Source organism: Saccopteryx leptura, chromosome 2 (assembly GCF_036850995.1).
Source record: "Saccopteryx leptura isolate mSacLep1 chromosome 2, mSacLep1_pri_phased_curated, whole genome shotgun sequence".
Classification (NCBI taxonomy): Eukaryota; Metazoa; Chordata; class Mammalia; order Chiroptera; family Emballonuridae; genus Saccopteryx; species Saccopteryx leptura.
In genome coordinates this window covers 333,543,448-333,558,871 of record NC_089504.1, presented here as the reverse complement: position 1 = coordinate 333,558,871, position 15,424 = coordinate 333,543,448, and the positions used below count along the sequence as shown (strand labels likewise).

Below are 15,424 nucleotides of genomic sequence, written 5' to 3'. Positions count from 1 at the left end.
ATGAGAATAGTTTTACCAAAGATAATGAAATACCGCATAATGCCTGCATTTTACCATTGATTAGAGTGCATCCTTAGAAAACTGAATGTAACAAAAACCCAGGACAATTTTTTGGAAATTGTATGCTCTTTAGCAACTTTGTGTGAATTTTTTTATACAAGTACTGTTCTATGAGTTATATAAAATGTTATACGGCCTAGCGTGCGGAGGACCCGGGTTCGATTCCTGGCCAGGGCACACAGGAGAGGCGCCCATTTGCTTCTCCACCCCTCCGCTGCACTTTCCTCTCTGTCTCTCTCTTCCCCTCCCGCAGCCAAGGCTCCATTGGAGCAAAGATGGCCCGGGCGCTGGGGATGGCTCTGTGGCCTCTGCCCCAGGCGCTAGAGTGGCTCTGGTCGCAATATGGCGACGCCCAGGATGGGCAGAGCATCGCCCCCTGATGGGCAGAGCGTCGCCCCATGGTGGGCGTGCCGGGTGGATCCCGGTCGGGCGCATGCGGGAGTCTGTCTGACTGTCTCTCCCCGTTTCCAGCTTCAGAAAAGTGAAAAAAAAAAAAAAAAAAAAGTTATAAAAATAGAAGAAAAAAAAAAGAATAGGAGCAGGGAATAGTATCTGCAGAAGCATAAAAATGCAAATTTAAGGTGTCCGGGGCATATTCTAGAACTATGAGGACTGGTTGGTGAGGTGTTTGATTTGGGAGGCAAGGAAGGGAAAAGGATATGCCCATCATTTCCTTCATGTACAGATCTTTGGGCCACAAGCTCTGGCTTATCAGGTGGCGGTCTAGATGCCACTTCTCGCGGAATATAGAAATCCATCTCCGCTTCATGTGTAAAGGGCTGTGTCAGAGAGTGAGGTTACCCAGTACATAGCTCGGTGTACACCTTTCCACTTTACCCCTATAGTTAACACTCAAAATGAGGCGTTATTCAGGTTCCCTCCTCTACTTAAAGTAGGCTGGCTCTGTAGCCTAGAATTGGAATTCACCTAGGAAGAGAAAAAAGGCCTAAAGTTACAAGACCACTGGCTTGAAGTCCAGGACCCTGCAGTGTATTGGAACCATGAATCACAGTAAAATGTTAGAGTAAGGTATGGGTAGGCCCTCCTGGAGGCTGAGAGCATTAACGCATCCCCCTCCCCTCCACACCCCACCTCTCTCCGTTAACTGGGTATGAACACAGACCAGAGACAACTGCACACAGCAGCCAGCCAACTCAAGTCACGGATGGGTCTTGTAGGAAGTTGGTATTGATATATTTCACAAATGAGAATAAGTTGGGAAATATTAGTGCAATTTAATCACCACAGGGGTGATTTATATAAGATACACTGACTGAACAAAACAGTAAAAAAAATTAGAGCATTTTGCAATTTTTAAAATGGCACCATTAAAGACAATCAAAATTTGAGCTGCTGTTACATATTCAATACTTTAAAAAAGTTCATGGACAACAATGAATTAAAAGGCACTTTTAAAAATCTAGTTTTTCACTACCACTTGAAAAAAAAAGTTACGGTAGCAGTTTCTAAAACCCATCCTAGTGGATAAGGAATGATTAGTGTTGGCACCAGAAACTCCCATTTGCAGATGGGAGTGGAGTCAGTCCACAGGACGAATGCTGGCCGGGACTCGCACTCTTGCCCTCCAGCCTTCTGCACCTAAACGGGTATACTGTCCTAGCTCATCTTGGAATAGGCTTTGGACCACAAGGTCTAGCTTATCAGGTGGCGGTCTAGATGCGACTTCTCATGGTTTGGAATATAGAAGTCCATCTTTACTTCACGTGTAAAGGGCAGTGTCAGTGAGGTTACCCAGTAAATAGCTCGGTATACATTTTTTCACTTTACCCCTATAGTTAACACGAGTGTCATGTGTGTGTGGATATGGGGAGAACAGTTTGAAAGGACATGCTAAAAAGGGAATAGTGTTTGTGGCTGTTTACAATAAACTCACAAGTTTGGCCCTGGTCTTACAAAGTCATCCTGGAAAGATGCTGACCTGTCAGCCTCCCTCTTCCTCATGTGCTTCAGGTTCCCACACCTGCCTCTGGTCCCCCGCCCCTGCTAGTGAGACTTCTGAGTGGAAGCCAGTAGACAGGAGAATTCAATATTGGCACATGGATGAAAGGACGAGGCAAAAGACTAATGGATTACCTAGTAAACGATAAAAAGCTATCTACCCACAATGATTTTCCCAGGCCAACATCGTAAGAAATTATTTCAAGAACCAAGTCACCACTTGCTTCTGCTGGCCCAGTATGTGTAGATATTGCCCTGAGTGTGTGGGAAGGTGGGTAGCTGTCAATATGTAGGGCCAACTGGGTGCCCAGACACTTACCATCCTGGTCCATTTGTCTCCACACTCCATGCTTCTACCTCCCAGAGCCCTTGAGACAAGACCCAAGGAAGAATCCTTGGCCTTGCATCCAATAGACACTACTAAGATAAAAGTGCTTCTGCAAAAGGGGCAGGTTAGATGAGGGAGGTAATATGAATATTCTTTAGAAAAACTCAAACCCATCTGCTTATCAATACCCAAAAGGCTGAGGAGGCCACACAGGGCACAGTTTGGTCCATGGAACACTGAGTGGAAGAGGCAGCTAGTGTGAGAAGGCACCCCACTGCCTGATGCCTGGGAGCAGTTATCCATCCTTCTCGGCTGGGGGAGCGTCAAAGAGCCGGGCTGCCTTCTTGCACAGCAGAGAGAACCAGTAGATCTGGGGAGCAATGAGGGCGGCATTGGCCACATTGCAGAAGAAAGGGATCCTGAATGGCACTTGAAGTATGTTTAGTTTCTGCTGTCGGCTATAGGACCAGTACATGAAGGGGAAAAGAAGGATCCGACAGCAAAAGAAGGTGGTCATCGTGAGGATTCCATTCACCTTGTACAGAATGGTGTGCTGTTGCTTTAGCTGCAAAAGAGGAGGGAAGAATGCAGTCACTGAGAGGCTGGGCCTTCAGGGAATGACTAGCCCAGGTCCCACAGTAAAGGCCCAGTGTCTCACTTCCTGACCCCTGGAAAAGTTGATTGAGCACTGCCATATTTATTTATGCATAGAGCCTTGTAGGTTTCCCAGTAGTGATACTGAATTTGACATAAGCCACCCAGCTGACAGGACACAGGAACAGTGGATGAGAGAAAATCTGTGGCCAGGAAAAAAGTACATGAAGGACTGTATCAAATTTGAATCAAACATACAATTTTGTCCCCACTGGTTGGGAAGACCAATTGACCTCCAGGGTCTCCTATCCCGCTATTCCTAACACTAAGGGATATCTCCAAACCCCACAATCTGCCAAGGAAGGGCAGAGGCTGTGCCCGCCCCGGCGCTGTTTCTGCCATTTCATTCATACATGCCTGAATCAGAATCCTGCCCAGCGACACAAATGGAGTGCTCAGTTCTGCAGTGAAGATGCAGCCAACAAAGAAGTCCCCCAGCTCTCCCCTAAGTCTCTGCAGATTAGAAGAGGAAAAGGGGGAATTAGACATGGAGGTGAACGAACCACCGGAAGGAAAATTCCAGCTAGGGCTGTTGAAAAGGGTAACCGTGAGAAACCAGGAAGGGAAAGGGAAATGCTAAATGGGCAAGTGTAGGCCCATTCAACACTTTGCTGCTTTCAGGGCAATGGCACTTGGATGGTTGCATCACTGGGATCCAGAGGCAACTTCTGATTGGCTAACTGCATCACACACCAGGCTTTCTCTGAATTTCAGTGTCAGCTGGAAGGAACTCTGCAGCCTACTTTTGGGTATCTAACTTAGTCATGCCAAGGGCACTTAGCCAGGTCAGTTAAACAAAATATGTGCCAAACCCTGTGCTAGATGTTAGGGAGACTTCTTAAAGAATGTAATGCACTCTACCTCTCCTTTCATCTTGTCAAAGCAGGATAGCATAGAATAGCAGCTCTGTCATTGAGCACCACCAAGTGAGCTATGTAAACTCTTCAGAGCCCCAATTTCTTCATCTCTGATTAGATAGGGCTAACAATTTCTAGTGCTATTTCTAACTATTTCTAATAATTTCTAGTTATTATCAGAAAGCGATGAGCTTTTAAACCAAGTGCCCGTCACCTGGCAGGCACTCAGAAATTACCCCTTTCCTCTCTGCATTCCCATCTCTTCCTTGTTGGGTAAAGTTTTTATGGGGACAATGGATCTCGGGAGAAATTATGAGGCTATTTGCTTTGAGATACTGCCTTTGTGACATCAAAATAATACATCCAGGTCTGTCTTTCACTGTAAGAGCAAATAACCAGTTGGCTGATTTAAATTTGTTTAAATTTCATTTTTAAAAATTATGTTGTATTTTATATTTTATGAACTACAGTCAGAACCTTTTGCAAAGGCTAGGGAATCACAAAAGGCTGGGTGATGCCAGTAAGGAGGATCACGAACACTTCTATAGGATCTGCCTGGGGGATTTAACTGTGGAAGCAGCTGGCCTGAGCGGGTGAGGTAGGAAAATGAAGAAAAAGAGGGGCAACCCTGACTCCTAAGTGTGGGTCAGGATACCCAGATCAAAGGGGGAATGAGGGACCAAGGCTCCTGGTGGCTGTATCCTGGGGGGCCATACCTGTGCAACTGGCACAAGGACCAACAGAATGACCACGTGGTGCGTGATCATGAGGCGGTTTTTACTTAGGAAGTTTCGGAAAATGGTGAGGGTGTGTTTGCGGTTCTGTTCGCTGGTTCGGTACCATTCACAGATGTACATGGCGTAAGTGTCATAGACCATATATGGGACCAAAAACCATACATATTCTCGGGAAAGCCAGTGCCTGAAAGAAAGCATATGCGTAGTCCATGAAATAATTATAGACATCAATTATGAAGGCAGGCTCAAAGCCAACCTCTTGTCAAACACATTTCCTTTGGCTTTGTGTTAATCAGATGTTTTTACTCCAAATACTTTACAGTGAAAATACTGAAGTTAACAGAGTGAACAACTTTCTCTAAATTAAACGGGAAACTGGTGTCACTAGCAGAAACGCCATGTGTTTATGTGACCAGCTGGCACTATTTGCCTGTTTTAACTACTCATTTGTAATGAGTTTTCTGGCATTTTGTGATATAAGCTGACTTTGATATAGATATCTCTCTACCAGTCATTCAACTGCCCCACCAAGAAACTGGTTTGGAAGGTGTCCCAAATCCCAATCCAATATTTCCAGTTTAACTCCACTCATTGCTCAACAGTTGGGAGTTTCCTCTTTGCATCTGCTTGTAACCCCGCTCTCGGGAGTTCCTGGCAAGCAACCCTGGCCATTTTCTTTACAATTCTATGGCTAATCCCAATTCCACTCATTAAGACAAATATGTCTGGAAAGGAGCCCAGAGCTCAAGGACTACCTTACAGCAGTCAGATACCAAAAGAGAAGCTGGGACAAAAGACAGTGTTCCCATTTATTTCTTCAAAGGGATTGAATCAATATTTGCTGAGTCAAAAAGATAGTTTACCATTGTCCTGGAGCAGATTAGAAGAAAAGTCTATAATTTACACAATTTTGTTCCCAAATGATAAATCATAATTCTACAGAAAACTGTTGTGGGGAAAAAAATCTAAATTGAAATCGTGTCCTATTTTGGGAAGGAATAGATTCGCTAAATCAGCAAATTTTTATTCAGTCCCTTGTGTTAGGTAGAAGAGACAATTTAGTTTTATGGTTCTCAAACTATCTGAACATCAGAATCACCTGCAGTGCTTGTTAAAGTTACACCCCCCCCCCCCCCCAAGATACTTACAGCCGTCAAATCTGTATTTGTAACCTTGTCTCAGGTGATTTCCTACGGAGCCAGTCCACAAAATGCAACATTGAGAATATACACTATAGGGTGACATTTAAGTTTCCATTCCTGAATGATGCTACATTTAACACAGCATCACTCAATAATGAATAAACAATGAAATATGCAAACAAAGAGGGATGGAAAATATACACTCAGGTAAATTAATTAATTTGCCTAATTTCATTTAGGCAAAAAGATACAATATTTATTCTACTGTCCATCTATGGTCTCTAGTGCTTTTGTAAAGCAATTCCAAGTTAAATAATTGTAAGGAGTTATTAAAAGCTGAGCTGAAACAACCGGCCTCTCTCCTTGAGTGGAGTCTAGGGTTTTAGTATTTTCCACACAGTACCAATTCAATAAAATCTGAAATTGTGGCTGCTTGGTAGGTAGAATTCTCTCAAGTTTTATCAGCAAGAGATCTAGATTGTAATCTAACTACCACCAGACTAAGTTTAGCTTTCTTTATAAAATGAAGATAATAATCACTGTCTTACTCCCCTTACAAAGTTATTGTAAATACTTATTTTAAAAAGTCTTAAAATATTTTTAAATGTAAAAAGTACTATCCAAATATAAGTGCTTAAGTTGGGAAAGCTGCCTAGAGCTGTGACTCTTAGCCTTTTGGGGATCTAGACATCTTTAAGAATCTGATGAAATCCTTGGCCCCATACCACATTCTGCATATAAATTGGGGGGATTTATAGATACCCCTACCTATAGAGAGTCTACATGAAGGCATAAAATGAAAATGTATAGCCTGACCAGGCAGTGGCGCAGTGGATAGAGCGTCCGACTGGGATGCAAAAGACCCAGGTTCGAGACCCCGAGGTCACCAGCTTGAGCACGAGCTCGTCTGGTTTGAGCAAAAAGCTCACCAGCTTGAGCCCAAGGTCGCTGGCTCGAGCAAGGGGTTACTCGGTCTGCTGAAGGCCCGTGGTCAAGGCACATATGAGAAAGCAATCAATGAACAACTAAGGTGTCGCAATGCGCAGTGAGAAACTAATAATTGATGCTTCTCATCTCTCCATTCCTGTCTGTCTGTCCCTGTCTATCCCTCTCTCTGACTCTCTCTCTGTCTCTGTAAAAAAAAAAAAAAAAAGAAAAAAGAAAATGCATATAATAGAAAAAGATATTTGTGGGGGAGGGGTATACAGCACAATCAAATGTCAAAATAATCTAGAGATGTTTTCTCTCAACATATGTACCCTGATTTATCAATGTCACTGCATTAAATTTAATAAATAAATTAAAAAAAAAGATATTTGGGTGTACAGGATATGAGCCCCAAAGGCCTTTTCCCCTCAGATGATCTAGGGGCCGTTAGAGCATCCTTGTGAATCCATGAAAGTAGGGGGCACAGAAACATGTCTGTCTCCATTATATGAGCAGAGAATCTAAGGCATAAAGATACACAAAAGGAGGATCCCGAAAACCGAATTCAGGTTTCTTACCATGCTCAAGCCACTAAAACACACTGCTTCTATGGGGAAAACACAACAGTGGTGCTACAGAACTAAAAGTTAATTGTGCACAAATATCTTTTCTGAAATGTGTAGTGCTTGCCTGCCGCTTGCCCTCATGTCAGCTCAAGATAGTGTCTTAATCTTTGCAAAAGAGGCTGGTTTCAAGTTTGATCTGACAAGCTGGGTGAGGGCAGTGAGGGAGCTTGCCTCATGATAACAAAATGCTCAATTAAATTAAAAACGGGGCCCTGGCCGGTGGCACAGTGGTAGAGTGTCAGCCTGGCATGTGGATGTCCCAGGTCTGGACGATTCCGGGTCAGGGCACACAGGAGAAGCGCCCATCTGCTTCTCTCCCCCTCCCCCTCTTGCTTCTCTCTTTCTCCCCCTCTCCTCCTACAGGCATGGCTTGGAGTGAGTTGTCTCAGGGTGCTGAGGATGGCTTTGTGGCCTCAACTCAGGTGCTAAGAAGAGTTTGGTTGCTGAGCAACAGAACAATGCCCCAGATGGGCAGAGCATCACTCCCAGTGGGCTTGCCAAGTGCATCCCGGTCTGGTTGCATGCAGGAGTCTGTCTCTCTGCCTCCCTTTCTCCCACTGAATAAAAATAAAAATAAAATAAAAATGGACGGCCCTGGCCAGGTGGCTCAGTTAATGGAACATCCTCCCAGAGCACCAAGGTCATGGGTTCGATCCCAGGTCAGGGCACATATGAGAAGCAACCAATGAGTACACAACTAAATGGAACTAAGTAGGAAAATGAGTTGATGCTTTTTTTCTCTCCCCACCCCCTACTTCCTCTCTCTCAAATCAATGGAAAATTTTTTTAAATAAATAAATAAAAATCAAACCCAGCCAAGCAAATGTGTTAGACATGCAATCAGTCATCTGGCCTGTCTCCTCTCAGCATCTACAATTCATCACCATGAAAAGTGTAAAAATCATGATGTCAGCATTAATCCCAAGTAAGATCCAGATACTAAGTCTGCAGGCCAGTGAGACAGATACCCGACTCTGGCTCTTCTCCCACTGCAGTCTCAACAGGTGAAAAGAGGGACACTCTGCGGTATCAACACGAGAAAAGAACCAGGAACAGTCTCCCTGTACACTGACTACCACTTTTCAACTTAACGGAGAGAAAGTGAGAGTGGTTCTAGGAAAAATGGCTTCAAAACATCACCATTGGCCAGGTATAAATACTATACATACTATACAAAGTAGACTTCATGATTTGTTTCACTGGATACACATTTCCTGACCTGCAGCTGGACTGAACTCTAACACACACACAAATCAGTTTTCTGAAAACACCCGAAACCTCTTCACCGCCTTCAGCAAATCCAAAGGAAAGGAAAGAGCAGCATTTGTAAGGCTCTGCTAACCACACTGCAAATATCTTGGCAATCAATGCTCCAGAGTAGAACACCAAAAGCCACACTCTCACTTCTGAATAATTTTCAAAAGTATCTCTCAGATAAAGAACTTGGATCAATGGACCACGCTGTCCTCTCACTTGCCACCTTATATCAGGCTTAGACGCTGTCAATCTCTTGTATATATTTCTTTGGTTTACTTTCTTCTATGGTGGCCATGCAGAAAGAGGTAAGGAAAGGAAGAGGGAACTAATTATGGTGCCCAAGTTTTCCCATTAATCGGCTATCCAACAGCCTGTACTGCTATATGTGCAAACTTCGAAAAAGCTCAGCGATGATATTTTACTTCTTTCACCTGGCTTTGGATGTTACCTGTCGGTGATCACGTTTCTACAGTAGCAGATGATGACGATCCCCGATCCGGTGGCCAACACAGCCTGCGCTGAAGAAACCAGCCTAATGTGCGGCAGAAAAGAAAAAAGGGGGGTGGGTGGGTGGGGAGCGCGTTCAATCCAGTCCTGTGAACAGCATAAAGCCAAACCTCCTCAACCTGACTTTCCCCTAGGCTGCCAGCGCCTGGAGGAAAATGGTAGAGCCGCCTCCACACTCCCGACCCCCAAAGGAACTGGCAGATGTGTTGCAGGCTTCCCTCCCCATTCTGAACAGCGTGGGCAGCCCTCCACCCTGCTCCCCTCGCCCTCCGGGACAAGACGCAGAGGGTCTTCCCAGAGCCCTGGCCAGGGCTGCGAAGAGGAGCAAGGAGCTAGGGAGGCAGCCCCCTCGCTTCCTGTCGGCCCCCCCTTTTCTCCCTCACTGGACGCAGAGGCGGGCACGGGCGGGTCTGGGCAGCCCGCGCGCGGCCGGGTCTGGGCAGCCCGCGCGCGGCCGGGTGGGGCGCACGGCGCCGGCCTCGCCGCGTACCTGGTGCTGATCATCACGCAGTCGTATTCGGTCCATTCGGGCCGCGCGCGGCGCAGCCCCCAGGTGCAGAGCGCGAAGAGCCCCGGGAAGAAGAGTGAGCCCGAGGCCAGCGTCAGCAGCATGGGTGCTCAGGGCTTGGGGCCTCGCTCGGCGCCCTCGGCGTGGCTCAGGTCTGCTCTGCTCGGCTGCGAGACTGCCGCGGCCCGCCCGCCCCTATTTCTACCTTCCAGCCTCCACCCCGCCCCGCCGGCCCGCCGCGACTCCGGCAGCCGCGGAGCGCTGGCCTGGAGCCCGCACCGACACTCTCCGCGTGACCAGGCCGGCGGCCGCGATAGGCGCGAGCTGGCGGGCCGGGGCGGGGTCTCGCCGCCACCGCCCCTGGGCCCCGGGCGTCCCCGGGCTCCCGCGAGCGAGCGGACCGCGGGAGCGAGCTGCAGCCCGAGCGGGGGCCGCGGCGCGCGCGGCCTAGTGGGTTTCTAGTGCGCCGACGCCGCGCCTCGGACGAACCGGGCTCCCGGCCGAGGTGGTCGTGGGGAGGGCCGAGAGTCGGGGGCCTCTGCTGCGCCGCCGCGGACGCTACCCTTTCCCTCCGGGACCAGCCGGACAGACGAAGTGCTCGCACCTGCCACAGCCCTCCTCTCCTTCCCAGCCCCGTGGGAAAAGGGGCCGGATGGGAGGGGGGAAGGAGGGCCCCCGAGAAACACAGGTAGGAAAATGCACTCCGTGGAGACCCTCTACCATGAGGGTGGGATGAGTCCTCCAGGCCGGGGCATTGCTCCGTGCCAGCGGTGCAGTGGGCATCCCTCTGGGGGAAGGAAGGAAAGGGTGGGTGAGCTTGTGGCTATCTGCCTATCTGTGGCTTGGCTTATCAACTGCCATGCACTCTTGCTTCCAAATAGTTGTTTGAAGGAAATGTTCTTCCTGCAGGCTAAAGATGGCTTTTCCACGTCCTGCCAACTGCTACAGTTTCTCCAGAGGGGATCGCTCCAACAAACATTACATTCTGGCCACAGAATGCAGCAGTTCCTCTTTCAATGTACACATCGAGGTGGATATCATGTCTGCAGACTTTCTGTGGTACTGCCCTACTGTCTCTTGGCTTTGGGTCAAGGTACTACCCAGTCTTGGTGGCTGTTTTGATGTTGTTGACAACGGCTCTTACTTAAAAGTTCCGGGCCAGGTGCCCTAAATTTGAGTGGATTGGAATCCATTCACTTCCACTAAGCACCAATCACAGGGTCTAATACAATAACTTCAGTATTACTGGCTGCTCTTCCTCTTGGGACTTACCAAAGCTTTGCTTTGCTTTGGTCTGTATCTTCAGCTAATATGGGGAGAAATACAATTCACTTATGTCTACTGCAATTGAAAAGTACTATGGGTCTCTTCAAATCACCCTCATGCAAAATGCTGACAAAAACCCCATAAGAGGACTCTGCCTGGAACAATCCTGCTCAGCTTTTCTGGGACACAGTTTCTTCATTTTGAAAGGAAGAGGCTGAATCATAAGCTCTTTAAGGCTCTTCCAACTCTAGATTCATAAGAGTACATGACTTTTATAAAGTAACAAATGATTTCTATCCTATGTCAATTAAATTTCTCTAACATGGCAGTTACTGGTGTAGAAACAACATAGCATTTAACATCTCCCTATATGTTGTTCAGATGAGGGATTTAGCCAGGATTTAGGAAGCAGAAAGCCTGAAGACAAGTGTGAAATTTCTTCTACTCAACGCAACATCTTTAACTCCCAAACTGCTAACACCACATACGCTAACATATGTGGTGAAATAAGAAAGAAACTTGTTTGGTAGAAAGGTATCTGGCCAATATAAAGCTTTCTGTATTTTCACATTTGCATGTGGACAAAGGACAGCTATCTGTCAATTTTCCATTCTCTAGGAGCTGAATAAATCCTTGTGCTTTCCATGTTTTATTCCTTACCCAGTTATTCCCATCACTCCAGCTTTTCCAGAGACAGGTGGTTATAAGTCCTTCCTGCCTTCTCTCTTTAATGGGATCACCAACATGTACCAAGGGTCCTAACACTTTCACGTGGGGGAACCAATCTATAACCTATGCAAGAAGGTGTTTGTACCACCTGACCAGGCAGTGGCGCAGTGGATAGAGCATTAGCCTAGGATTCAGAGGACCCAGGCTCGAAACCCTGAGGTCACCAGCTTGAGCGTGGGCTCGTAGGCTTGAGCATGGGATCATAAACATGAGCTCAAAAGTCGCTGGCTTTTTTTTTTTTTTTTTTTTACAGGGACAGAGAGTCAGAGAGAGGGATAGGCAGGGACAGAGAGAGATGAGAAGCATCAATCATCAGTTTTTTGTTGCGAGACCTTAGTTGTTCATTGATTACTTTCTCATATGTGCCTTGACCACGGGCCTTTCAGCAGACCAAGTAACCCCTTGCTCGAGCCAGTGACCTTGGGTCCAAGCTGGTGAGCTTTTGCTCAAACCAGATGAACCCATGCTCAAGCTGGTGACCTCGGGGTCTCAAACCTGGGTCCTCTGCATCCCAGTCCGACGCTCTATCCACTGCGCCACTGCCTGGTCAGGCGAAAGGTCACTGGCTTAAAGCCCAAAGTCTGTGCTCCCTTCCACCACCCCACCCCCTAGTCAAGGCATGTATGAGAAAGCAATGAACTAAAGAGTGCAATAACAAGTTGATGCTTCTCATCCCTCTCCCTTCCTGTCTTGTCCCTGCCTGTCTCTGTCTCTTGCTAAAAAAAAAAAAAGTTGTTTGTACAGCTCTAAAGCTGTCTATGAAATGAAAACAAAACAGATGTTTTACATGTAAAATGAGCTTCTGACACCACACCACATGAAGTCACCAGAATGTTTAGGTTGAATCACCAGAAAGCTAACAAGTATATAAACATGAGTCTTGACTTCAAACACCTGAGGGGAAAGATAAAGCCAAATGAAAAGCACCAAGCCTTCCACTCCCCAGTCAAGTCTTCAGTCAAATGCTTCCTCCTCTAGGGAGGTTTCTATTTACCTGTCTCTCCAGGCAGATTTATAAATTCATTTCCTAACCTGGCTTTCCATTTGAGTAGTGAGCATTTTGTTTTTAATTTGTATGTATGTTTCCCCACCAAACTGTTAGCTCTTTGAAACAGGACCATGTCTTTTCATTTCGTTTCCCAGCGTAGGCCTGGCACATCACAAGCGCTCAAGAAATGTTTGATACTTTTTAAAGCTAATGTTTACTGAGTATTTACTACATGCAAGGCACTCTATCAAACATTTTGAATGCATTATTTCATTGGGTCCTCACGAAAAATCTAGTATCCTCACTGTGTGTATGATCCAGAGTAATTAAAATATTGCCCAAAGTCACACTGCTGGTGGCAGAGTTGGGATTTGAATTCAGAACTTTCTGTCTTCAAGGTTAATGTGATTAATGATTAAACTGCCTTCAAACTATAAGGAAAGAATAATTCTGTTTCACAAAGTAGTTTCTGATTAAAAACCACTGTTCCTAATTATTTACTCACAAATATAAATATTTGAGGTGGACCTTATGGGTTCTGATGCTGCTGTCATTAAATACCATTTTATATCTATATATACCTTTATAATTTTTCAAAGCATTTTTACATATATTATCTCACTTGGTTCTCAAAATTACTCAGTGAGGTAGGTGAACATATTATTTTCACTTTATAGATGAAGAAACTTAGGCACAGAATGGTAGACTGACCTGCCACCCTATAAAGTGGCCAGTCTCAAGTTAGAACCTGGGTTTCCTCATTCATGTCCCAGGGTGATTTCAGCTACTTCATGCTGTAGGGCTAGGACTTAAGGAGTTTATTATTCTGCTGCTTGTGTAGGTTTCAAGAGTAAAGTTTGGATTACTAAAATATGTTAAGATAAGACTCATTTACCAAATCAGTTTCATCCCTTACACAGGAATTTGTAAAGCTTCCAGTTTTGGAAGACTGTGGTGGGATTTCTCAGTGGGTCCTTCTGCTACGGAGGTATATGAGCCTGCTTTTCGGTACCCTCTACATCCCTCTCATTACTTTAGGCCCCAATCTGGAAACCATTAGAGGACAGGATGCAGGACTCACCCCATGTCTGCTCCCTGGTTTTCCAATCTTAAACTGAAAATACCATATTTATATTGAAAATTTAAGTAAATGTCATTGACCTAAGTTATGTGTGGGCTGCTACCTTTGATGAAGAATATTATCCAGAAAAATGATTCTATATTACTTAGGAAAAACAGTTGAGATTCATACATGAAACAGTATATCGAGTTCCAGAACAGAGAGAGAACTTAGAGGTCTCCATCCGCTCATCTCCTTAAAAATCATAATAGGGAAAATGAAACTGTATTCTGAAATAATTATTTTGTTTAGATCTGCACTTCATTTTTGCACTGAGGACATCTGAAGTAGACACAGCAGGAAGGAGGACAAAAGAAGAAATGAAGTGATGGGAAGAGACTTGGAGAGAAAGCTCCAGTACAGGAGGAAGGCCCATTAGAGGAGACTGAGATACAGTTAAGAGGGACAAAAAGGACAAGATACACCATTAGACAGGAAAACAGAGAGACAGATCCAGATCCAGAGATTGTAATTCACAGTGAACAAGAGGAAAAGGGCAGTGGTGGGATTCAAATAATCTGACAACCAGTTCTCGGCCCTAATGGCCATTTTAAGTATAAAAAAGGGTATACCGAAAGGTAGTTTATTATTTTATGCATTTAATACTTAAATAGGAACAATAAAAGAGGTACATGTAAAGCCAATAGGCATGGCCACCATCACAGCCACCTGGCCATGCAGGTTTCGCATTGGATTCGGACAGTCGGTAATGAAACAGTAGAGCCAAGAACTGGTGAGCCATTAGCTTTAATCCTAGCTTGCACCTGGCGGGCAAGTAAAAACACACACTGGGCTCCAAAACCCACTCATTCAGTGCTCACAAAGCTACTGCCTTAACCGAGTTTCCTAGAATCAAAGGTTTCTAACTCACCAGCCTTATTCACCTCTGTTCCCCATCTCCTTCTCTCTGCACAAACTGGCTTCTTCAACACTCTGCCGTCTTGGCTGCTTCTGGTCTCCTCCATGTGGCCTTTCTCTGCTCTCTCCTCTAATGCTAATCTCAGGAACCCAGAGAGCAAGCTCCCAGTCTGCCTCACTTTATAGTGCAGAAATCAAAACCTTTAATCCAATATACAAAATAGGGAAGTCTCTAATACAAAGTCATTTACCTGAGGCATGATGGGATTGCACCACCCCACATCAAAAAGGGTGGGAAAGGCTTAGTCCTAAAACCAAGCCCTAGGCTACAAGGATCCTGCCTGCCCACAGCCCGCCCCCAACACACATTAATATCACCTGGGTGACGGGCTTCTACGTGGGCAGCGCCATCTTTAACAAAGTGAGTATAATATATTTTATCTGCCCAACAATACACAAAACTAGATTATAAGAGTTTAAAAATATTAATGAAAAAAAATTAATGAAAAATATTAAATAATACATGACAAAAAATAATAAAATTTATTTAAAATATTTCCATATTGTGTTGTAAGGTATCAAAAAGCTGAAAATTGATATTGATATTCTGGGAGGAAAGGTCAGGCTTTTCTATCAGGCTTTCCTGTCCCATCCCTCCTTTAGGGAGGGGAGGGAGAAGAATGTAGAAGTTTCTGGCTTGCAAGAACAATGGGTCATTCCATTTTAAATCTAAAATAAAGGTTAACCTAGAAACTTCTTTTCTTTCAATAGGAGGCAGAATTTATATACCACCTTGTATTGATTGTAGTTCCTTCCCCTTCCTGGAATCTTGAGGGTAAAATACGTCTAGGCTAGTGAGGGAAGATGAACCCTGAAAGATTTGTAAACATCTTTGATTGTG

The 15,424-nt window shown here is 45.3% G+C and overlaps 1 protein-coding gene and 1 long non-coding RNA gene across 4 annotated transcripts; one reads left to right on the top strand and one right to left on the bottom strand.

Moving 5' to 3' along the window:
• Positions 1 to 1,275: 1,275 nt before the first annotated feature.
• On the bottom strand, positions 1,276 to 9,815 carry TLCD3A (TLC domain containing 3A). 3 transcript variants are annotated; one of them, XM_066363565.1, is made up of 5 exons: positions 9,545 to 9,815; positions 8,996 to 9,079; positions 4,575 to 4,779; positions 3,359 to 3,454; positions 1,276 to 2,912 (listed from the first exon to the last, which is right to left on the bottom strand). In XM_066363565.1, the coding sequence occupies exons 1-5, from the start codon at positions 9,664 to 9,666 to the stop codon at positions 2,643 to 2,645; spliced, it is 777 nt and encodes a 258-aa protein (XP_066219662.1). In that variant the 5' UTR covers positions 9,667 to 9,815; the 3' UTR covers positions 1,276 to 2,642. The 3 variants fall into 3 exon arrangements, with proteins under 3 accessions (XP_066219662.1, XP_066219665.1, XP_066219663.1); XM_066363568.1 differs by lacking the exons at positions 1,276 to 2,912; positions 4,575 to 4,779 and having other exon boundaries at positions 3,365 to 3,454; positions 9,545 to 9,679; XM_066363566.1 differs by lacking the exons at positions 1,276 to 2,912; positions 3,359 to 3,454 and having other exon boundaries at positions 4,651 to 4,779; positions 8,979 to 9,079; positions 9,545 to 9,679.
• A 297-nt stretch (positions 9,816 to 10,112) lies between these two features.
• LOC136391758 (uncharacterized) lies at positions 10,113 to 11,020 on the top strand. The gene is made up of 2 exons (XR_010748888.1): positions 10,113 to 10,250; positions 10,472 to 11,020. It is a non-coding gene; the product is annotated as an uncharacterized lncRNA (long non-coding RNA).
• The last annotated feature ends 4,404 nt before the right edge of the window (positions 11,021 to 15,424 follow it).

Coding starts and splice junctions, on each gene's coding strand:
- TLCD3A (XM_066363565.1), bottom strand. CDS start 9,666: ATGCTGCTGACGCTGGCCTCGGGCTCACTCTTCTTCCCGGGGCTCTTC. Junction 9,080..9,544: donor TGCGTGATGATCAGCACCAG/GTACGCGGCGAG, acceptor GCCGCACATTAG/GCTGGTTTCTTCAGCGCAGG. Junction 3,455..4,574: donor TCCTTGTGCCAGTTGCACAG/GTATGGCCCCCC, acceptor TCTAATCTGCAG/AGACTTAGGGGAGAGCTGGG.